At 51.8% G+C, this 24907-nt stretch overlaps 1 protein-coding gene and 1 non-coding gene across 2 annotated transcripts; one reads left to right on the forward strand and one right to left on the reverse strand.

Annotated features, from left to right (window-relative positions):
* Positions 1–63: 63 nt before the first annotated feature.
* On the reverse strand, positions 64–136 carry PPTG_20520. Its single transcript has one exon. It is a non-coding gene; the product is annotated as a tRNA-Asn (tRNA).
* A 1376-nt stretch (positions 137–1512) lies between these two features.
* On the forward strand, positions 1513–24748 carry PPTG_04835 (hypothetical protein; the record flags this gene model as incomplete). Its single annotated transcript, XM_008897140.1, has 5 exons — positions 1513–3273; positions 3341–3743; positions 3842–3957; positions 4027–5835; positions 5900–24748. 5 exons carry the CDS (start codon positions 1513–1515, stop codon positions 24746–24748), a joined length of 22938 nt encoding a protein of 7645 aa, XP_008895388.1.
* Between the last annotated feature and the right edge of the window lie 159 nt (positions 24749–24907).

Below are 24907 nucleotides of genomic sequence, written 5' to 3' on the forward strand. Positions count from 1 at the left end.
ACAAGCAGAACAAGCAGAACAAGTCGACGACAGTAGTTAGGTAGGTGGGTGGTGCAAAAGAAGCTCTCCCAGCTGGGTTTGAACCAGCGACCTTGAGGTTAACAGCCGCACGCTCTACCAACTGAGCTATAGGAGAACCGTCGTATAGCAAAGCCTAGAGCTTCTTCTTTTTCAGGATTTTCCAGGTCACAGCTAGTTGTTGATAATGTTTGTCTCTCCTTTGATATCGGGCCTGTTGGGTCAAAGTGCCCTTGCTGTCTCCACCCACAATGTTCAAATATTCTTGACATATTGAATCCTTCAAATCTCTGGAACGTCTCCACAGCGAAAGCAAGGATGTCACGACCGCTTGATTCAATGTAGTGACGCTGGAACATTTTCTTGATGCACCCGAACATAAATTCTATCGGGTTGAAAAATTGGCATTATGCCGGAAGAAATAGTGGCACAACACCCAACACTTCTTAAGAAGTGTACGATCTCCGGGTACCTGTGGATGGATGCAGCATCTAGAATCCAGACAAAACTCGACCCTGGATACTGACGACTCCACTTTTGTAGAGTAAACAAAATCTTTGCAGGCAGCACTCCACGAAACGAAAATCTATCAAATGTACCTTCAGTATCGTAGACGTTCAGCAGTCCACTCACACAAATGAAAGCTAACATCGCCACCCTCGGCTTGCGGTGAAAATCCCCCCTATTAGCGATGCCCCTTTAAGTGGGTATCCTCTCTTCCTAATCATACCTCGGTTATCGAATGAAACCTCATTGAGGAAAACGAGGTTGTTGTGACTCCAGTCAATGAAGCTTAGCTCCTCCACGAACCGAAATACGTCGCGCTCTTTATGTGCCAAGCACGCCTCTCTATAACTCTTCGCGTAAGCCCACCGTCGTGGATGATCCGCCACACTGAAGACTTCGAAATAGTGATGCTGTCTGCGCGCTGGAAAGCATCCTGTGCTTCATCCAGATAGACTAGTGGTTGGCTAAAAAAAGCACACAGGCATTGCCTGTGTGCGAGGGTAAACTTGTTGGTGGCTGATGTTTGTACCCGCTCAAATGTCCCTGTTTGCTCGTTTGTATGAATCCAGTTGCCGATAGTCTGTACGGTTTTGTTGTACTGTACAACTTGTACACATGGGAAGTGTATCCCAGACAATAAAATCCGTATAGACAATGGATCACTGTGTTTGGATGTGCGTGCTGCTTTGTGACCACTTCCTCCATAATGTTGCCACTTCCAAGACAGGGTAGTTGGTGTCGATCACGAGGTCGAAAGACGCTGTTCGCTTAATATCTTTATGGATATGGTGAGGGAGTAGTCTAGTACTTAGCTTACCTTGGTCGGAGTCTGAAGCTAGGCTGAATGTTGTTCTTAGGGAAAGGGTTAATGATTTTATCCAATCACGCGAACCTGTTGATTTGTTGCTCAACTACACCAGTCTGAAAATTTTGGCCAGAATTCACAATATTTATCACTTAGCGTCTCTTCGTGCCGCTTTTGACAAAATGCGTCTGGGGCGCTACCTGCTATACTTGATTCTGCTGATACTTGCTGGATATCATTCCATCGTTCATGCAGCTGATGCCACAGTATCTTCCTCATGGAGAAACTCGACGGTGGGTGCTGCGGCGGTATTGGACCTTGTGCTCACGACGGGGGACGATCCTCTGCTCCCAGCGGATGCACTGCTCGAAATTCGCGTCGGCTCGCAGTTTACCGTTGCGTCTGACGCTAGCGTGGACGATGCAGTGCTGAGAGAGACATTGGACGGCACTTGGAGTGTCACGGTGGACACAAATGCGAATAAGCTGACCGTGCAGCGCAGTGGAACTGGAACGGAAGTGACTTCCGGTACCCAGCTACGATTCAAATTGACGGGTATCACAAATCCTACTCGTGCTGGTCGAGTTAGTGTCGGGACGATGGAGATTTCGGATAGTGGAGCTCAGTTTACGCGGACTTTGCAGTTGCCGATGATGGAGATTGAGCCCGGAACGATTTGGAATGCACAGCTGGCACTTTCAAACTTACTAAGTGGTAGGAGTGTGTCCGTAATGGCTCACATGACGCTGTCACACGTTGTGCCGAATGACGGGGCCATTGCTGTGTATTTGCCGTACATGTATGGATCGTTACCGGGTGTCACCTTGTCAAGTATTGCTGGATTAAACGGTGATTTTACGATTTCGACGAAGAATAATGCGATTTGGATTAAGCGAGATCTCGGCTCTGGAACGGACAGTGCGGAGATGCAGGACGTGGCCATTGTGCTGAAAGGGATCATTCACCCGTTGTTGGAGGGTCCACTAGGTCCATCTGTTCTCTTGCAGACACTGGATTCAGCTAACCGCATCATCGACCAGGCGTATGTGGACACGTCAGATAATGTCCTTGCGAAAGCACGCGTAGTGTTTAGCAGTTTGAGTCTTCCAGTGACTGAAGGCGATGCTACAGGTGGGCATTACACGGTCTCATTGAGTGCGCCACCTTATGGAAATACTGCGCTAACACTTGCAGTGGGAGATTCTACTTCAAGAGAGAAGCTAACGCTTGATCCGGAGTCAGTAATATTTTCCGCGTCAAATTGGTCTACCCCTACAAAAATCACAGTGACTGCATCGAATGATTACGTTGTGAGCGGAAGTTCCACTGAGGAAAGCATCGTGAGAATTGGACACACTATTGTTACCGGTGACAGCGGCAACTCATTTGCGATGATCGATGAAGTGAACGTTCACATTAGCGAGAACGATTTTCCTGCCGTTCATCTCTCCGAGCGCTTTCTTGCAGTTGTTGAGGGACTTCGCAATGACAGTTACCAGATTTCTCTACTGTCGCAACCAAGCAACGATGTCGTTATTCAGATGACACCGCAGGATTTATTTATCGAGACATTTCCGGATCAAGTGGTGTTTACAACTAATTCGTGGAACACACCGAAGATTATTAACGTGGTGGCATCCCTCACAGCATCGACTGCTAGAGCAACTAGTGGCATTTTTCATCAGCTTTCGTCGGCTGATGCAAACTATAATGGCAAAAGCGATCGAGTTTTCCCCCAGAACGAAGTTTTGGTATACTACGAGCCGCTTGAGATGGAATCTTGTGTGGAGCCATGTCGAGCAGGATGGTTCCCGCTCGTTAACACTGCAACGGGGGAGTCACAGTGTGTTGGATGTCCACTTGGATATTTCTGTGCGGGATCCTGTGCGGCACCAGTGGCGTGCCCTAAAGGCACGTCGTCTAGTGTGGAATTTGCACATGACGTTAGTGCTTGTCAGACTTGCTCGACTGGAATGTATGCGCACACTGAAGGATTGTCGAATTGTCTAGTGTGCCCGGCTGGTGCATCTTGCAGTGATAAAGAAGCAAGCCCTGAACCTTGTCCTACTGGTTTCTATTCAGGTACTGGTGAAACGCGGTGCCATGAATGCCCAGCGGGAAGCTTCAACAATGAGACGTTCCAGTCTACATGTACACATTGTCCAGAGGGTTATTACTGCCCTAAAGGCTCAATTAATCCTGTTGCGTGCGCACAAGGCACTTATTCTGTTAATTCTGGGGCTACACCCTGCGAAAACTGTTCTGCTGGATATGCGTGCTCTGATCCGACAATCAGACCAGTTGCGTGTTCAAGTGGCACTTACTCTCTCGCGGACAGCTCGACCTGCACGACGTGCCCAAGTGGACACTCATGTCCATCTACAGATCAAGCACCGCAAGTGTGTGGTGCAGGGTACTACAGCGCTCAGGGCTCAACAGTGTGCAAAGTGTGCCCTCACGGATACGCTTGTAGTAGCTCTACAACATCTGAGCCTGTTGTGTGTATATCAGGCACATACAGCAGCAACGAAAGAGCGATGTCATGTCGTACGTGTCCTGCTGGACACAGCTGTGTCGATGTGAGCCAATCACCAGTTCTTTGTCAGCTTGGAAGTTACAGCATGGAGGTATGGCATAGCGATGCGACCGTGTCTTGATAGGAATAACTAATTGTTCGTGTTGTTGGTTTTGGTCAGGGCGATCCCGTTTGTCATGCGTGTCCAGCAGGCAGCTATTGTCCTGACCCGTCTAGCGCTGCGTTGAGTTGTGCCACAGGCACTTACTCGCTAGGCAATGCCACGGTGTGTACTCCGTGTGGTTCTGGCGTGAAGTGCTCGATTGATGCGGCTCCGGTTGCCTGCGCTGCGGGTTACTACTCAATAAACGCATCAACTCCGTGCATGCTGTGCGATGCTGGAAGTTATTGTCCATCTACCTCATTGCCGCCGACGAAATGTGCTCAAGGTACCTACAGTCGCAGTGGAGCCGTTGCATGCACAGCCTGCCCGTATGGATATACTTGCACGACTTCAGGAGACCCTGTGGCGTGTCCGCTGGGTCAAACGAACAATGCGGATCACTCAGCTTGTATTTCATGTCCAAAGGGCTACGAATGCTCTCCACTGAAGAGTGCAGTCATGGCGTGTCCTTCTGGAACTTACAGTTTAGAGGGAGATGATCAGTGCACACAATGTCCAAAAGGTTCCAAGTGTGCAACAACATCAGAAGCTCCTGTTCGATGTGCCGATGGAATGTACTCTACTGCTGGCTCAGTGGAGTGTTTGGACTGCCCTGCTGGCAAGTACTGCCCGCAACCAACTTCGGATCCGATCCCGTGTCCTACGTGGTATTATGCCGAAAAGGGAAGCACAACTTGCATCCCATGCCCCGCTGGAATGGATTGTACGTCATCGTCCAGTGCACCAGTAACGTGTCCAAGCGGAACGTATAGTTTAGGCACGGCTTCAGCCTGTTTGCCTTGCCCTGCTGGATTTGCGTGCGTGAACTCAACAACAGCACCAACAGTGTGTGACCCCGGAACTTTCAGCGTTCATGGCCAGGATAATTGTACACAGTGTTCTGCTGGACATTATTGCCCACAGTCAGGCCAGACTGTCCAGCTCGCATGTCTTAATGGAACATACGCCGAGCCTGGAGCGACTGTTTGCACAACATGCCCTGCTGGGATGCAGTGTCCAGTAACGACTCAAGGAATCAAGGAAGCGTGTGCCCCAGGAACGTATTCGCTGGGTGGTCAAGCACACTGCATCTCGTGTCCGATAGGGCATATGTGTCCACGCGTGGATGGAAGTCAGAATGCAGTATGCGCACCAGGATGGTACTCGTCTGGAGGAGCAGTGCAGTGTACAATTTGCCCTGCTGGCTATGCCTGTCCAGATCCGTCGACGTCTCCTCCGGCTACTTGCCCTGATGGCTACTACGGTTTGGCTGGTTCCAAGGTTTGTACTGCTTGCCCCGCTGGTTATGTGTGTCCGGATCGAACGACCAAGCTACTTGTTCCTTGCGCTAAAGGAACGTACTCAACTGGCGGAGCGAGCTCTTGCACACCGTGTCCAGCTGGTTATGCATGCTCATATTCTAACAGCTCCAGTGTCGAGCTGTGTCAGTCAGGATACTATTCGCCAACAGGCTCAGGTTCATGCGTTGAGTGTCCTCGAGGATACTATTGCGACAAACCCAACGAAATGCCAAAGAACTGCTCTGTCGGCTACTACAGTCTGCGCGGGTCTACGAGTTGTTTAGCATGTGATCCTGGTTACGAGTGCCCACGATCCGACCAGCTACCGCAACCGTGTCCTGTTGGCTACTACAGTGAAGGTGCTGTGGCAAACTGTCGTTCGTGCTATCCAGGATACAAGTGCAGTCTCGCATCAACGAACCCGACTCCAGAAGAAGACGCTTGTCCAATGGGCGGCTACTGCAACCCGCCGACAACATTTTTCCTGTGTCCTGCAGGCACGTTTGGTAATGTGACGGCTGGAGAGGTACGAACGCAGTCACCGTTCATTCTTCAACCACATCACTGATCGTGTTATTTGAATATTGTAGAGCATTGATCATGCATGTGCTCCTTGTCCAGAGGGCTATTACTGCGAAATGGGAACGACACCACTGACACGGCAGATATGCCCCGCGGGGTTTTTCTGCCCGGAAGGCACCAAGCGTGCGTCTCAAAATCCATGTCCAGCTGGAACTTTCAATCCGAATCAAGGTCAAAAGAGCTCGGATGTCTGTCAGATCTGTCCAGCAGGGTCGTATTGCCCAACTGGAAGTTCACAGCCACAGCCATGTCCACAAGGCTATTACTGTTTAGAAGGCACCCGCACGGTGAACCAGTACCCGTGTCCCGCTGGAACGTTTAGTGGCCCGCAGACTGGGTTGACTATCGGGTCGCAGTGCAACGAATGTCCACTTGGAAGCTACTGCCCGGAAGCGAGTAGTTCTCCAACAAAGTGCCCAGCGGGTCGATATAATCCAAAAACGGGAGCTGCAGATGTGCACGAATGTCTGGACTGTCCGCCTGGTTGGTCGTGTCCTCACGTGGGGCAAAGTGACTACGTGGATCGATGCACTAAGGGCCACTATTGTCCAGGTGGCACAGTACTTGCGACGGACCATCCCTGCCCTGCTGGAACGTACACAGAGAGTGTCGAGCTCATCCGATCTCAAGACTGTACTATTTGTCCGTTGCGTCACTCCTGTTTACAAGGCACAGGAGGCGAAACACAGACGATGTTGGATTGCGGACCCGGCTTCTTCTGTCCGAACGGCACAGCCTATCCCAACCAGTTCCCGTGTCTACCAGGGACATGGAGTTCCAGTACGTCGCTATCACTTGCTGCGGAGTGCGATATGTGTCCGCCTGGAAAATATTGCCAAGGAGGCAAGTCTTTCATTGACGGTAGCTGTGCACCCGGTCACTACTGTCCGCTTGGGACTTACTCAAGTACCCAGTTCCCGTGTCCAAGTGGAAAATACACGGCTAATACGTGGTTATTCGAGCCAAGCCAATGTGACGACTGTCCTCCAGGTTACTACTGTCCTGCCGGGTCTGTGGCACCAATTCCGTGCAAGGCTGGCAGTTATACTTCAGTCAACGATACGAAAACGGTGGGCCCAGCAGACGCATGGCCGGCATGTATCACTTGTCCAGCTGGATACTACTGCATTGAAGCCTCTGTGACTCCCAAACCTTGTGGCAGGGGAAAATTCTCTACAAGTGGATCAAAAGCATGCTCGACATGTGAGGCAGGTTACTTCTGCAACAGTGAGACTACCAGTGCAGCAAATATGCGGTCCAATGCAGTGGGTTGGTCAGCGCCCGGGGCACTTTACGGCACCTGCTACAATGGCACATACTGCCCGGCAGGATCGGATAGTGAACCTGCGCTTGAAACGGATGCCTGTCCGCCGGGGTATTATTGTCCGACTGCTACCCCTTCACCGATCATTTGTCCTGCTGGTACGTACAGCAACCTCACCGGCCAAGACACTATGAGTGACTGCACACCCACCCCAGCGGGCTACTTCAGTCTGGCCGGTGCGTTGGAGCCTACAGGTGTGTGCTCTCCTGGTTTCTACTGTCCCATTCGTTCAACCTCTCGAACTCAAGTGCCGTGTCCACCAAGATACTACCTGAATCGAACCATGGGCCAGAGTGAAGACGACTGTGCAGTTTGCGTCTCAGGCTCCTATTGCCCCATTGGCACAGCCTACCCGGTCACGTGTCCAGCAGGATACTATTGCCGCACAGGAATAGCGAGTCCAGAACCCTGCCCGATCGGCACGTACTCTAACGCTACTGGATTGAGAACTGTGGATGACTGTTTGCAGTGTCCTCCAGGTATGTACTGTGATTCGACGGCACTCACCGTACCAAGAGGTCTTTGTGATCCTGGTTATTACTGCACTTTGGGAGCTTACACATCGGCTCCGATGAACTACGAGTCGACAATATTTGGCGTGACCAATCGACATACTGGTGATCAGTGTCCACCAGGTACTTACTGTCCGTTGGGATCTTCATCACCAACGTTGTGCCCGCCTGGGACGTATAACAATTTCACAGGATTGGAATCTGTGGGTCAATGCGTGCCGTGTCCTCCTGGTGAATACTGCGAGACACCAGGGCTACTCTTACCGACTGGCAGTTGTCATCCTGGTTTCTATTGTATCGGAGAAGCCACGATACCGACTCAAATGGAAACGCCGGCTGGGTTTTTCTCGCTCGTGGGTGCCGCCGCTCCGTCACCATGCCCCCCTGGCCAGTTCAATCTCTATCCTGCTCAAGACAAATGTGTGATCTGTCCTGCAGGTTTCTACTGCGGATTACCGGGAACTATTACGCCCACAATATGCCCCAGTGGAAATTACTGTCCTGAAGGTACCGGCCTGCCAGTGAAATGTTTACCTGGTACTTTTGCAGATGTCCAAGGTCTCGTGAAAATTGAACAGTGTGAACCATGCCCCAGCGGTCAGTACTGCGATTCTTACGGTCTTTCAGCTCCAAGTGGACCCTGTTTAGCTGGTTTTGTGTGCTCGGGGGCGTCGCCAGTTGCCAACCCTATGAACCAAAGCTATGGTTACGTGTGTCCGCCGGCTAGTTATTGTCCAGAAGGTACAGCGAGTGCAATACCATGCCCAGTCGGTTCGTTCCGAGCTGGAACGGGAGGTACAAGTCTGGTATCATGTTCGCTGTGTCCCGGAGGCAAACATTGCAGCCTTACGGGCTTGACCGCTCCATCAGGTTCGTGCAACCCTGGCTACTACTGCATCTCCAATGCCTCGACGCCTACACCCACGGACGACGTGACTGGAGCGATCTGTCCTGCTGGATTCTACTGTCCGGAGGCCTGCTCTGCTCCTCTAAAGTGCAGTGCTGGCACGTACGCTGCAGGCAAGGGTCAAGATATTTGTGACGAGTGTCCGATGGGGTACTTCTGCGATGGCGTAGCAACAAGTACATATGAGGATTGCCCTACTGGTCACTACTGCCCTACAGGCACCGCAGAATTACCCGTGCCGTGTCCGATTGGAACGTTTAGCAACGCCATTCGATTGACGAATGTGACGGAGTGTCAAAACTGCACAGCGGGGTCTTTCTGTGCCACTTTGGGATTGGTGCAGCCTACAGGACTATGTGCTGCAGGAAGCTTTTGTCCGCCACGATCAGAGAGTGCGTTTGGTAGAACTACTGACAACGAGACCCACATCTGTCCTGCTGGTGGTTACTGTCTCGAAGGCACGTACTTGCCTATTCCGTGCCCTACGGGGACCTACTCGAATGATACAGGATTGGTAAAGGCTGGAGATTGCGTCTTCTGTGATGAAGGCTCGTACTGCACCGATGTAGGGCTAGTTAAACCCACAGGATTGTGTGACAGCGGCTACTACTGCAAGCGCAACAACACGCAGCCTAACCCTTCCTCTGGTGTTGTGAAGATCGTGACGAGTGCAACTGAAGGATCCGAGCTGGCCATGTACTTTGGCGGACAAGTTTGTCCGATCGGTTCGTATTGTCCACATGGTGCTGTGAGTCCGATCTTGTGCCCCGAAGGTTCATACTCCAACGTCACCGGTTCATCGATATGTCTGCCGTGTCCACCCGGGTTCTTCTGTCCTCTTGGTTGCAGCGATTATCGGAGCAACGAATGCCCGATGGGCCACTATTGTCCCGAAAGTACACAAAGAGCTTCTCAGTTCCCGTGCCGACCTGGGTCTTTCGGTGATCGGAAGGGACTACAGGACCTTGTGCAGTGCACGCCAGCTCCTGGAGGTACATTTATCGATGGATACGCAGCTGTGGAGCCAACAGGGAATTGCCGTAGTGGGTTTTATTGTTCAGGTGGATCTGCTACAAGCACACCAGCAGAAACTACAGCAACTGGTGGGCCGTGTCTCCCTGGTACAAATTGTCCCGAAGGTTCGGCGGTTCCGATCGTCTGCGATGCTGGAGCTTATTGTTCGTCAACAAATACCGACGCAGCGTTGCCTTGTAAGGAAGGGTTCTACTGCGTACAAGGATCTTACACAGCAACGCCGACCGGCCAAAATAACTCGCTTGGTACGATCGGTGACGTGTGTACACGCGGTCATTACTGTCCACAAGGCACTAGCAACCCCATCCCATGTCTTCCAGGGACGTATTCAGAGACCACCCAAAACGTGAACGCAAGCTACTGTCTCCCATGCTCTCCAGGGTTTATCTGCAGCGCCTCTGGGATCGTGACTCCATTTGAAAAATGTCCGGCCGGGTTTATTTGCCCTGGTGGTGAAAGCACAGCCACACAGCTTTGTCATAAGGGATCTGAATGTCCCGAGGGTTCGTTCGAGCCGCGCCCATGCCCTGCTGGGACATTCGCTGATGAAAAGGGTCTTGCATCCTGTAAATTGTGTCCTGAAAGATACTATTGCGAAGCCGGGAGTTTTACTCCTCTGATCTGTCCGCAAGGTTACTATTGTCCACTGCAAACGCCGTCGCCAAGAAAATATCCGTGTTTGGCTGGGTCTTTTGGAGATCAAACAGCGTTGGCAAGCTCAAAGGAGTGTGCGCAATGTCCACCAGGGAAATTTTGTTCCGGGTTACCACCAACTAACACAACGTCAGGTGACTGCGCTCCTGGTCATTATTGCGTTGGGAAAGCAACCACATCGGAGCCAAAGGACGCAATTACTGGAGGTTTGTGTGACGGTGGCCACGTTTGCTTCGGAGGAGCGTGGGTGCCTGATCCGATCGATGGAATTACAGGACGGATATGTGATCCCGGGTTTTATTGTCCAGAAGGTTCATTCAACCAGATCCGGTGTCAGAAGGGAACGTACAACAGCGTCGAGAAACAAAGCTCCTGTGTTATTTGCCCGGCAGGTGGATATTGCGATACAAATTCTACAACTCCAGTACCATGTCCCCTTCGATACTATTGCCCAGAGGGGATCGAAGATCCTGTGTATTGTCCAAATGGCACTTACGGGCACGAGGTGGGGCTAATGAATGCTACTGAGTGCGCTCCCTGTCCTGCAGGCAAGTTCTGTGTAGCTGGAACAGTGACTGCTTCGTGTACTGCCGGGTATTACTGTAAACTACGAAATGATCACCCAAACCCAGTGACAGCAATTACGAACGGTATAGCAGATGATGACATCGCGTGGCGGACAGAACTGGGAGGCCCATGTCCCATCGGCTACTACTGCCCAGAAGGAGTGCTAGACCCCATTCCGTGCCCCAAGAATTCGTCACGTCTTCAGACACTCGGGATTGCAGAAAGTGACTGTGATCCATGCCCTGCAGGGAAAAGCTGCAATGATGGTAGCAATACTGTCCCGTGTCCTGCTGGATCGTATTGCCCTTACGGCGTCAGCGAAGTACCGTGTCCGGCTGGTACGTTTAACGGAGCTGAAGGGAAGGCAAATCGAGAAGACTGTCTACCTTGTGATGCTGGAAAGCTGTGCAGTCGGACTGGAATACTGGATCTAACAGACTACGACTGTCCACCTGGGAACTATTGTCTACGCGGTTCGTTTGAACCGCATCCTTGTCCAGCTGGAAAGTATCGCGCTGTTAGTGGGGCGAAAAGCGCAGATGATTGTTCGCAGTGCATTGGTGGTTCCTATTGTGAAACTGGAGCTACGCAACCTACAGTATGCAATGCTACTACACACTGTCCTGCTGGTGTAGGCTCACCACTTCTGTGCCCTGGCGGTAGCTACTGTCCGTATAACACAACCAGTCCAGTAACCTGCCCGGAAGGCTTCTTCTGTTCACCCGCCGTTGAGTCGCCTTCGATCTGTACACTTGGTCACTACTGTCCCAGCGGAACAACAGCACAGATTCCTTGTCCACTAGGACACCTTGGTCGAACCACGCCCTTAGATGGAGCGTATACGTCGCTCTATTCATCCTGTGAAGCATGTCCTCCTGGAACATTTGGTATTGATGTCAATCGAACTCGTTGCGATGGGTGCTTGGAAGGATTCGTCTGTCTTGGAGCGACCAATTCAAGCCACCCGACAAGTCGAGAGGTTGATAGAGGATACCCATGCCCGCCCGGCCACTATTGCCCTGCTGGTAGTTCATTGGAGATCGCCTGCCCGCGCGGAACTTATCAACCGAACTACAAAGCCTCAAAGGCATCGGCGTGTCTGCCTTGCACCGAGAATTCGTATCAAAATTCTGAAGGCCAAGGAAGCTGTTTACCGTGCTCTACGAGCGCCTTTGCCGGAACCGGAGCCACCAAATGCACGTGCGTTGGTAGCCATCGTGCCTTTCAAATGACAGACGGATACTGTATCTGCGAACCCGGTTACGAGTTCTACGACCAAGACATGATTTTGCGCAGTGACGAAGACGGAGACGTGGATTGCCAACCGATCGTGTACGACCGATGCGGCAGCAATCAAGTGCGCTCTGACAGCGGGTTGTGCGTGTCTGCGAGCGGGAAAGCTTGCGACGCAACCTGCAACAATGGTACAGGTACTTATGTCGCTAGTCTCGGCGTTTGCCAATGTGATGAACAGCCTGACCTGGATACTGTTTGCAACAAGAAATGCCGTGACGAAGCAACACAGATTCAAGTTAACAGCAGTACCGGTGAACTGCAGCTCTATGATCCTGGTACTGGAGAAGTGCTGCTCTTATCGGATGAAGATAGCACTAGTGGCCTTGTCTCCAAGGTATCGTGCACGTCAGGGAGCGACTGTCAGCTTCACTCGATTGCAGTGTCCTCGACTGGGTTTTCAGGTTCTTACGATCTACCTCCAATGATATCGGACACAACTTCTCGAAGACGACGATTATCTACTTCATCAACTTCGCTTTCAATCGCGAATCCGATGGTGTGTTTGTCCGTGGGAGACGGCTTACTCTTCGACTTGTCTGTGCCTGGTTCATATCCGATCTACCTGAAGGATTCCATGCTCAATACGAATCCGAGTTTTGATTACGGAGCCTTCCGCTCGCTTGCTACGAAGGTGAACGCCAACTCAAGTACCGTATCAGCATTCGCTTTTTCCTTCACAGAACCAGGGACGTATGTGTTTGGGAACTCGCTCAACTCAGCAGCGCAGACGATTGTGGTAGTGATGAAAGCTGGTACAAGTTGCCCTACGGAAGCCCCGATTGTTCCGCTCAATGAGAAGAATCTGATCACTGTCAGTGCCAAGCGACGGACTGATGACATTATCTTGGCACCTGACTGGGGGCTTATCATTGGACTACTAGGTGGGCTTTTCGGAGTTGTGATAGCAGTCATTGGTGGCCTGTACTACTTCCGAGCCAAGAGCTGGACCAACACTGCCGTAAAGAGCGTCAGCGGATACCGAGCAAAGAATAAACAGGTAAACCTGTCAGCTATGCACTCGAAAGGTACTGTAGCTGTGACTACAGATCCTCCGCAAGATGGAGATCTTTTGACGACTGAACCGACGACAACGGCAAAGCAACTTCAGCTTGGAGGGCAAGAACCAAAGAAGGGAGCGACGATGGAGTACCATGCAGACTTGGGACGCTGGGATGAAGAAGACTTGGACCTGCGTGAACTTGTAGACCGACTTCAGTTCCATCACGAAGCTGTAACGAAAAATTTCGAGGGTCAAAAAGGAGACGTGAAGCAATTGATGCAGCACTTGCAAGCTGAGGCTACTGAACTCAAGAGGTTGTTCGTGAACGCTTTAGTTGCTTCCGGCATGTCGTCATCTCCATATGCAAACAAAGAGGACCCCAGTGCGTCAGAGACGGCTGAAGCGTCTGAAACTCTGCCGTTAAGTAAAATAAGTGGACGTCCGCGATCAAAAAGTGTGGCAGGCAGGGAGAAATTTCTGTTGGAGAATCTTGAGCGTGACCTACAAGAGCGTGACCAATTTGAGCAGAAGAAGACTGCCATGTTGGGCAGCGTGAGTGCTGGTCTTCGCGAAATTGAAGGCTGGAGTGGGCAGTTGGCAGAACTTACTGGCGCAATAGTTCACGAAATGTCCTCATCGTTTGATGATCGCACACCCGAGCGCACCAGCACAAGTGAGGAATCTTGTCTCGAGCATGCACGGATGGTGCTAGACGACTTGAAGACGTTGTTAGGGTCCGACCCGATGACACAAACCTCTTCATCTATTATTCACCTTGCAGTGCAGGAGAAGGGCCGACGCGAAGTAGGGAATTTTGTCTTGGAAGCATCTCAACGATACTTCACGCCTCGTTCTGCAGCTCAAGACTCCACTTGCTCTAATACCGCAATTCAAAGGCTCCTGGAACTACATGATGATGTCGAGAAATCCCAAAACAAAGAGGATGAGGCGCTGTTTGGACCTCTGTCATCTCTGCAAAAGTTTGGAGCTGCTCTCCCCCAAGTACTCGCTACGATTGATGACTTCGAGGCCAGCTTCCGTCGTGAGCTGGATGCCGTTCGAGAAGAGCAAAATCCAGTTAAAGAGCGTGCTGTACAAGCTCAAATGCAAAGCCGTCTTAGCAAATTGCTGAAAGAAGTTGCCGCTGGAGCTAAGAAGGTGAACGAAAGGCTGGAAAAGGAAGCTCCACGCATCATAAAGCTTCGACGCGGAGCTCAACACGCGGAAGATACACTAAGTACAGCGGTGACAAGCGCAAAAGAGGATTGGAACGTTGCCAGTCAAGAGCAAAGAGATCATACTCGTGTGGTGACAAGTACGCAAGAACCTGAAGTGGCAAGAGTTCAGCCGCTTTTTCCGACTGCAGAAGATCTGGCTGCATCAAAACTTCGAGATGACACACTCTTCCAGATTAAAGATCTGTTGGTTGGGCTTACCACACTTCTCCGGTCGAACAGTGTACCCTCAATGGCAACACTGCAACACTCTGCACAACTGCAATCACCTCCAGCGCTGATCGACTCACGAGTAGCGGATGCAAAACGCAAAGTTGAGAGCGCCACACAACAGAGTGCTTCTGAGTATGCATCAGCTCTAGCTACAATCTATCCACAACTTTCAGCTGCAGATAAGGAGCGCTTATTAGATGACTTCGCCTTGGATATGCGTACAATTCAGTCGTCGGTAAGTGTGGAGGCTACGCGGACGCAGGCCGAGCTAGCAACAAGACAAGCTGCCACGGAGGCACTTCGTGAGGCTAAAAAGGCCCACGTCCAGCGTCGAGAGCAGGAAGATGCTGATGTTCTGCGTGCACAACACGATGAGGAGGAGCAGTCACTTGAGTCTCAATTTCGAGAAGAAGAACTGGCCATCGAGCAAGAATATCTCAAAGAGCTATCGAGTCTGGAAATGGAGTTTGGAAGTGGCAGTGGCGACGAAGCAGAGGGAGACTTTGCTAAGTCACCAGACTCTTTATTTCGTGATTTCGGCGATGGCATCGCAGGAGATGAAATCCTTCCTATACAGGTAACTGAAGCTGAAGACATCGCGGATATACTTGACTCTAAGCTGGGTGCTCAAGTTGATGATAACGCAGATATCATTGCACAGCTCAACGACGTGTATTCCAAGGCTTGGAATGATCGTGTCCGGATTCTCGCAATGGAAGAAACGCTTAAAAAGGAGCAACTCAGCGAACGCCTTCATCGAAAGAAGAATGCACAGAAGGGTAACACGGACGCAATGATGGAAGAAGCGGTCGATTCATCGCAGCCAGACGAGGAACTAAAGGAACTGATGTTGGAGTCTTCAGAGCTCAAGGAAGAAATTCTGGAAGGAGTTGTCAAGAAGCAAGACGACATGGATATGCTTCAGCAAGAAGCAGTGGATAGGGCGGTTGAACGCCTTCGACAGCAGGTTGCGGACTGTGCGAATCATGCTACTGATGAGGAGAGAGACTCACAACAGTCTCGAGATGCCATCACTGAGCTGGTCATTATAACAAGAAATGCTGCTGAAGTAGATAAAGTGGAAGCTGGAAAGGTTATCGCCCATGTCGAGGATGAGCTTCAGAAGCTACAGATTGAGTATGATCATGACTTCATGGCTCTCAGAGAAGAAATCGAGAACGAACGGCTGCGTCTTAATGCTAAGATGCAAAGTGCGTTATCAGCTAAACGTCGTCGTGGCATCAGGGAAGATAAGAAGAGGAGCGACGATGTTTTTGCTGAACGAACTGCAAGCGACAATGAGAACAGCTTACAGGAGGAGCTGGAGACTCAGCTAGAAGAGTTCACGAATAAAGCAATTGAAGAACTGCGAGACAAGCACTTTGAGCTACAGCAGAAGGTGGAAGCTGAGAGGGTTCAAGCAGCAGTCGCTGTGGCAGTAGCAGATGCCCAACTGGCGTATCTGGATGAGTTATCAAGTAATGTGCAAGCCAATCAAGTGACTTCAAAGACGATAGATGTTGTGGATACACCGCGTACCCGACTTGAGGTAACAGGAGACCTTCTAGAAGCTCTTGCTATTAAAATTCCCGGTCAGATTGAACAACAATTCCAGGATGAGTTCGATCAACTGCACGCTGACTACGAGAAGGCACGCGCTCAGCGCAGACAAGATCTTGAAGCTGACGCTGCGATGAGGAGAGCTAAACTCATAGAGAGAATGAACCGTCGACGACGTGAGAAGGAACCCAGTTCGAGTGAGGAGAAGAGAAGAGGTCAATATGCTGGATCGATACCTGAGATACTTGATAGGCAGGAGCAACTGGAATTGGCGACGATCGATGAGAACCTGAAGGTGGCAATAGCAGCACTCGACGAAAACGAGAGACAAGGAGGCGAGGCGTTAGCCAAGGCATTGGCCTCCAGTCTGCACAGATGTGGGAAGGAGTTTGAAGGGCAGATTCGTCAGTGTCGACAGCAGCACGAGGTTGCTGCGAGTTTACTAAAGTCAGGAGATGATAAAGGTGCGATAGAGCTTGCAAAGTGTTTGGGAAATGTTTTGGACGCCATGGAGCACGAGACATCTCAACGTGCGAAGACCGCTACTCAAGCTCGTGAGGCCATCGAACTGGAAATTGAGCGTCTACAAGACGACAGCTCTAGTGCTTTGGCTGCCCTTACGGTTGCGTTAGACGCTGAGAAACATCGTCAGGAGCAGCGATTGAAGCAGCGCATGAAACAGCGTCGTGAGCAACAGCAAACACAACTTCCAGCCGGTTCCTCTCCAGAAAAAGTTGCTGAAATGAACGCCGTCCTCGCTGAGCAAGAAATGGTGGAGAGACAAAAACTGGAAGATCAGCTGGAGGCTCAAGCTCAGCTCGCATATGACGAGGAAATGGGAAAACAGCGTGAACATGAAGACCGACTGGCGCAACAACTTCGTGAGGCCACTGTTGCTGAGATAGCAGCCGCTGCTAGTAAAGAAGCGGTTTCACAGGCTCGCAACGAGTATTTGAATTCTGGAAACGAAGCTGAAGTGGTAGCTTTGGTACAGTGGTGGAGAAGTCGACAGCCTTCTACACACTCGGTGAAAGAAGCTGCAAAGATCGTTCGAAAGCGCAGCGTAGCGTCTCAGTTAACCGCTGTTGATGCGTTAGCTTCTGCAGTAGAGGTTAGTAGCGCTAGTGGTGTCAAACAGAATGTGGTGACGGATACCATGGCCGCAGAAATGGAGCAGCAGATCAAGGCCTTGAATGCGAGTCATCTTCGCGCATGGCAGCAACGGCAGCAGGAGCTTCAGGAGGAAGAAGCGCGGCAGAAAGCTGAACTAGAAAGTCGTCTGCGGCGAAAGCGCGATGTAAACCTTCATGCCGGCAGCGGACAGCAGGCTGACAAACACGACGAGACAGAGGACGAACAACTTCACCAGCAGCTCGTGACAGATGCAATAAAGCGGAGATTCGCCATGGAGGCGGAGATTGACGCGGATCTTGAGCTGCTCGCTGCAGCAGTTCAGTTTGCCGGTGTCCAAAGCACGACTGACATTGAGGCACTACTAGCTGCCTGTCACGCGAATTTCGAGACCGAGACTGCAGCGCTACGTGATGCTCTGCGCCTTCAGCGACAAGCACAAGAAGAAGCTCTTCGCCGGCGACTAAAGCAAAGACGGCGGGACAAGCTTCAGGAGCTTGAGAACGCTGGGAAGAGTACTGATATTGATGCTCACGAAGCGCTGGAGGATTCTTTAAAGCAAGAGGAGACAACGGAGCTTCGCAGTATTGCTGAAAACGAGACCCAACAGCTCAGCGCACTGCATGAACGCCTCCGTGGTGAAATAGGAACTGCTTTTGCTGAAGCAGATCGCAAAGCTAAGCGTCGCTGTGACGATGCTAACACAAGGTTGGTTTCGAGTGAAGAGCAGCTGGATGGAATCTACCGAGAGCATGAAGAAAGTAGACGTGCTCTTCGTGAATCGCTAGGAATTGAGCATCGCAGACAACAAGATAAATTACTAGAAAGAATGGCGAAACGAAGGGCTGAACGGCTAGCGGAACTGAAGCGAGAACATCCGAACGATCTGTCCGAAGAAATAGTCCAGAAAGCTATGCTGGAGTTGAACACTGAGCATGAACGCGAACGTTTACGACTCGAAGATGTGATCAGCGACCAGACTACCAAGGTACTGCAGGAGCTAGACGACAAAATGCGTGAAAAGGAGACAAGTCTACAAGTCGAGACTCGACGACTGCGCGCTGAGGCTGAAGCCGCCCAGGCAGCACGTGAAGCGTTGACTATGGCGCATTGTGCCGAGGTGGAACGAGTTACTCGTGAGTTCTACGCGTGTTTGAATGGAGAAGTGGATGTGGAGAAGTTAAAGTCCCAGGATCGTCGTCGAAGACTTGAAGAGAGACTTGCAGCTAAGCAGTTGAGGAAAACTGAATTGCCTCCATCATCGGAGAGCTCCCAGGGCCCACTAGGGCAGAAGCAGGGGCCGCTTTCATCGATTCTACTCGCAGAAACGCAGTCCATTGTGGTAGACGACTTGGAGAGCCAATTACAGAGACTGCATGACGAACATGATCGTGAATGGGGAGTGTTGAAAGCACGTCTTGATGACGAGACTCGGTTGCGCAAAACTCAGCTAGCGGAGCGGCTTCAACGTAAACGTCAGTCGCTACAAAACAATGCAGCGTTATCGTCTGGTGAGAAACAAGCCGCTGAGGCCGCTCTGGGTCGAGAAGCGGAACGAGAGAGTCTCGAAATCGACGCGTCTGCTGCAATAGCGACTCGATCGCTTAGGTTGGTGATTCTTCAAGTAAATGAGCAAGCTGCAGACACATTGACAGCTAGTTTTGCGTCAAATAGTGACGGCTTAGAAGCAGCGTTGGCAGCAATTAGAAAGCAGCATGATGAGGCGCAACGCAGGCTACGCGAGAGTCTCGAAATGGAGCGCCGCAAGCAAGAGCAGCTACTGGAAGAAAGACTTCGCCAACGCCGAGCTGGGAGAAAAGCAGGAACGGAGCCGATGTCGAAGGAAGGCGCCGAAGAAGAAGAAGAGCTAAAGCGTGAGCTGGAAGAGCAGCTTTATACTCAGGAAGTCCATGCGTGGACTGCATTGCGTGAGAGTGAGCAGCAGGAAGTTGACGCCATATTGGCACCTCTGGAAGCTGCAGCTGCACATCGTCTTGATGATGCAGACCTGGCAGAGCGGAGAGCGCGTGAAGAACTGGAGCGTATTGCGCAGGAGCACGACCGGCGCTTAGCAGATCTGCTGGAAAGTTTGGAGGCTGATAAGAAGCGCCAGCAGCTCGTACTACGCGAGAAACTGCGTCGCAAACGAGAACAACGTCGATCTGATGGCATCAGTATGTCCGATGCAGAAGCCCAGGAAGAGGAGCGTCAGGCCATGGAGGCTTCGGAAACATCGTTTGAGGCTAATCTGGCGAGTGCACAGGCAGAGGCACTGGAAACTCGTCGTGAAAAGGAAACGGACTTGTTAGCGCAGATTTGTGCTTTGTCTGCTAAAAAAACAGCAGAAGAGGCTGCTCTAACGCTGCTGGATACCGCTCGCCTCGAAGCGGAGCGTGTGAGAACGGAATACGAATCAGCATTAGCTTCAAGACTACAAGTTTCGGCTGTAGCAGATGTCATGGGCCGAGAAGAAATGGCCAAGCGTCTGGCCGAACGAAGACACAAGCGACGGCAAGACAGAGAGCAGCAGAGTCTGAAGGTTGCTAGCTCCTCAAAGCCTGTTGAATCGACAGTAAATGAGCCTGCGGATGACGGGTCGGTGGATCGAGAGATTGTACTCGTGCAGGCTGCTCATGCTCGAGGCGTGAAGTCTAGACGAGACCAACTCGATGCGGAGACGACAGCTCGAAAGGAGGCGCTAGCAGCTCGCCTTGAACATAAGCGACGAGCAGCACAGAAGGGAGGCGACCTAGGGAAGTCTGAAGCAGAGATTGAGAAGGTTCTGTTGCTTGAAGAACAGCAGGAGTTGGCGGCTATCGAACAAGAACAAGCAGTGAAGGAAAGAGAGCTTGAACAAGAAGCCGCACGTGAGAAGGAACATCTCGCGACAGCTCTACGTGAAGCAGATGAGTGTGGAGCTGCAGACATTGAGCGGCAGTTGGCTGCGTGCAAGCAAGCTCATGACATCGAGTCGGTCAAGTTAGAGGAGACACTTCGAGCCGAGCGTACACGGCAGGAGTTCGCGCTGAAACAGAGACTGAACGCTAAGCGACAACGGATTCAAGCTGGCAGTGGTGGCGCTACTGACAAAGACAATTATGATACAGAGACTACAATCGAACAGGAGGCTCAAGTGGCTCAAGCGGAACTGGAGGAACAAGAGAGATCTGCACGGCAGCAACTAGCAGAGCGACAGCAGCAGGAACTGGCGGGTGTGGCTCGAAAACTGAAGCAAGAGGCTGAAGCTCAGCGCCAGGCTGCGTTCGACGTACAAGCTGCAGCAGAGCGTGAACTCAACAGACTGGAAGCAGAGCATGCGCGTGAACGCCGTGCATTGCAGGAGGCATTGCTAGCAGACCAACATAAGCGCGAGTCACAGTTACGTGAAAAGCTGGCCAGGAAGAAGGCAACGCGTAAAGCAAAGGGTTCATCTGATAAACTGGACGAGGAAGATGCTGAAGAAGTGGTCGCAATGGCGGCACTACAAGAAGAGATCATGCAGGAGCAGGCTGTGGCATTAGCCCAAGAACGAGAGAGACAGGAGGCCGCGATGCGTTTGGTTACTGCAGAACTACAAGAGGCTGCAGCAGCATCCGCTAAAGCCGCTGCAGCTTCGCGCCAGGCTCAAGAAGAGGCCTCCCGTGTGGCAGCGGAATTTGAAAGGCATCGTGGAGAAGCTCAGCAACTTCAGACTGCGGAGGCTGCACATTCGAAGCGCAAACTCGCTGATCGCTTAGCAGAGAAGAAAAACAAGCGGCATCTGAAGCAACAGCAGAAACAGGAGCACGATGACGCCAGCGTTGCTGCTAAAGGCCTGGAGGACGAAGCCGAACGGTTGCGACTCGAAGCGCAGATCGAAGCCCAGTTGGTAGCATGTCGAGAAGCTCACGATGCTGAAGCTGCCAAGTTACGGGAATCCTTGCAGGCAGAACGTGAGCGTCAAGAACGCGCGTTACAGGAGCGGATAGCTCGACGAAAGGAGAAGCGGATGCTAGCGGATGCTCAAGCTACAGTAAAGGCTGACGTGAAGGCAGCAGAAGAAGCTGAACTAAAGCAGCAGCAAGAAGAAGAGGCTGCGCTAGCTGCGGCTCTAGCGGCGCAGGAACAAGAAGCCTGGGACGCAATTCAACGCAAACAGGAAGAAGATCTACGTGTCCTGCAAGAGCAGAAGCAGCAACAAGAGCGTGAACGTGCCGAGCGTCAACAACAGGCGGCTCAACAGGAGATGAACCGATTACAGGAAGAACACGAACGCGAACTGCGTGCGTTGACAGCGTCATTAGCTCAAGAACAAGCGAGGCAGGAGGAGAAATTACAGCAACGTATTGCCCTACGTCGTGCACGAAAGCAACGCCAAGATGAGGAGGCCAGTGCTAAAGCTCAACAGCATAGCGCTGATGCTGAAGAAGAGGCTCGCCTCACTGTTGAGCGCGATAAGGCCGAAGCTTTAGCTCAGGCTCAAGCTCAAGCAGAAGCCGAGGCAGAGGAGAAAGAACGACAGGAAATTGCTGCGCGCTTGGCACAGAAGCTGGAGGAGGAGCGTGCTCGACAGAGACGCGAGAAGGAAGAACTGGAGGCGAAACTGACTCGGGAAGCCGAGGAACAAGCTGCAAAGCGAGCAGAAGCGCTAGCCTTACAGCTCCAACAGCAGGCGATCGAGATGGCGGACAAAATGGCTCACGAGTTTAACACGAACTTGCGAGAGCTTCGTGAGACTCATAGTGCCGATGGAGCTGCACAGAAGGCGCGACTAGAGGCTCGAATCGCGGCCAAGAAAGCGCGAAAGCTGAGGGAGCTGGAGGAAAAGCGTGAGCTCGAGCGCCAGCGTTTGCATGCTAGGCAACAGGAGGAGGCGGAAGAAGCAGCCAAGGCTGAAAAGGAGCGCGAAGTTGCGTTAGCTGAGGCAGCGAGACAGGCTGCAACTCCAGTAACGGAACCGATTGTGAATGACCAACCTGCGGTTGTAGCTGTGCTGTCTCGTGCAGAAGACAAAGATGAAGCAGATCGACAGCAGCAACAAGATGTGGCAGCAGTACAGCAGCTCTTTACGTATGGTCTCGTGCCAGCCAAGCTGTCTCTTCTTGGAGCGGTGGAGCTGGTTGTTGGTGCTCGGCACGAACGGGAATTGGCAGCTCAACTGGCTGCGCTCGCACCAAAAACCCTTGACAGAGTACGCCAAGCTCTACAAGCCGTGACTCAGCAGAAAGCAGCACGCAAGGCGCAGGCTCTTCAGGAAATCTCAAGCCGACAAGTGAGCAGTGGCAATGAGCTGAAGACCAAGGCGGAGATTGACACTGTGCTAGCTCAAGTTGACTCGGAGTTTGCAGAAAAGTTGAAAGAAGCAGAGTGTAGAGCTACAGAGGAAAGCGAAGAGACCAAGCGTGGCACCGAGAAACGCCTCAAAGAGCGACAGATGCTCGAGGTGGCATTTCTGTTGGCTCATTTCGACGCACAACACTCGGCAGCACTGACTAACGTGCCCGCAGTTGCTACACATTGTCAACCAGTTCACCAGCAGCAACAGTCTCAGCAACCTCCAATCACTGCTGCACAACAGGATGCTGAAGACCTTGTCAATGAACTTCGGGGTAGACTTGAGCTAGAGGCTGATGAGCGTCGTCGTGAACTGGAAGAAGAGAAGCATCTGGAGCTGAGACGTCTAGCCAAGGAAGAGCAGGATCAACTTGCTGAAGTTGACGCTCGCTTAGCAGCTTTACTCGCTGAAGAGCGTGCAGCGATGACGCGATTGCTGACTCCGAGGCTTCAGACGTTACCTGCTGGAGCAGTGAAACAACGCGAGGCGGCGGAGCGAGAGCACGCAGCCCAACTCCAGCGTTTGTCGCTGATGCTCGAAGGCCGCGGGAAACAACAGAAAGATCGAGTGCGAGCTCGGATTGTGCAGCAGAAGGCTCTGATAGAAGATGAATACTGCCGTAAGGCTCAGATCGTCGTCGCTGTTATGAATCAGCGACTCGTTCAAGAGAAGGCTGGGCTGCGTCAAAAGCAGGAACATCTCGAGATATCCCCAGTGATAGCACAGTTAACTACTCAAGAGCCTCAGCAACAGGATACAGTTACCTCTCAGTCTCAAGCTGTGCTGACTGGTGAACTGGTAAAGCACCTAGAAGACATGCTGGAAGAGCGGCTAGCGAAGATTGAAGCTTTGGTAGCAGATTTCAAGCATAGCGTCCTTGAGCCCTCGCCACAAGCGAATGCTGAACCGAAAGAGATCGGTCCCGAAGAAGACAACAAAGCTTCTGTCGCCTATCGACGCGCCGTTGTTGAAGCTGTGGCGGCTGGATGTCGCTACGAGAAGCAGAAGAGTAACGATAAACAGTCTTTCGTGGCTTCATCTGCGTTTGGAGTAGTGGACGCACATGCTGTGAATGCATCGAAGCTCGTACAAGTCTCAGAGAGTAAGCTGGATGATCGAATGCATGTCCGACAAGACTTCGCGGACCTGTTGCTTCAAGCTGTGGCAGGAAAAGATGAACCTGTTGCTGTGTTAGCTATCGTGGAGCACTTTGGACGAGATAACAATGGCAGAGGGAGTTATGCGAGCTTTTCACCACAGAAGAAGGGCCACAACGACAAAGGCACACTCTACCTGTCGCGTGGTGCTCTGCAAGAACTGTCTACGGGGCAATTGGCGGTGGTGATACTACATGCGCTGGCACAAGCTCACGCGAACTCGAGCGATTTGACGGAACCACAGTTCATCTCGCACCTGTATAGCCTGTTGGTACGCTGCTATCAAGGACTCTTTGCGCACATCCAACAACAACAAAGGGGGACGTCGGCAGCATCAACTGGAGTATCAAGGAAAAGCGTCAGCGCTGGTAGCAAAGCAGATAAGGCAGTCGGTATCAGCTCCAAGGTCGTCAGTGGACAATGGCAAACAAGACTATTAGAGATGGAGGGCTTTTTGACACGTATGGACGGCCAGCAGGCGACGATCCAGCGGTCACAGAGCAGCCAGTTGCGACTGCTACCGAAACAGCGCGAAGGAGAAAATGGTGGAGAGGGTTCAGCCAGTTTCAGCTCGGAGCTGTGGCAGCAAGAACAAATTCAGCTCTTGCAGGAGAAACTGGACACGGCCGAGAAGCTGTATCTGCAGGTATTGCGCCAGCATGAGCAGCACACGCAGACGGTCGAATACTGGCAGGATTTGTTAGCTGAGCAGCGAGATGCTGAATACGAGGAGGATGCCTTTGATGAAGAGGACGAGGAAGAAGGCGAAAAACCTCGCCAGGAAGATCCAGACGCCGTCGAGCGGCAGCAACAGCGCGAGGCTCGAGCGCAAGAAGCTCAGAGCGAGTTGGATAGAGCCTCGAAGGTGCTGGAAGCCACACGCAAGGAGCGAGACGAACTATTCGCGCAGTGTCAACAGCTTCGGGACCAGCTCAACGCGATGCGGAAGTAACATTGCCAAGCAAGAACTTCAACGTGACACCCTGAGAAAATTGATTGAACGGACTGGGAAGGTTTACAATTTACCCAATCAAGTTGCTCTGAAGAAATATAGCCAATCACTGCGTGATATCTGGGTTGTAGCTACACAGCGCACGCTACCGCTACACTT

The sequence above is a fragment of the Phytophthora parasitica genome (assembly GCF_000247585.1).
Source record: "Phytophthora parasitica INRA-310 unplaced genomic scaffold supercont2.5, whole genome shotgun sequence".
NCBI lineage: Eukaryota > Oomycota > Peronosporomycetes > Peronosporales > Peronosporaceae > Phytophthora > Phytophthora nicotianae.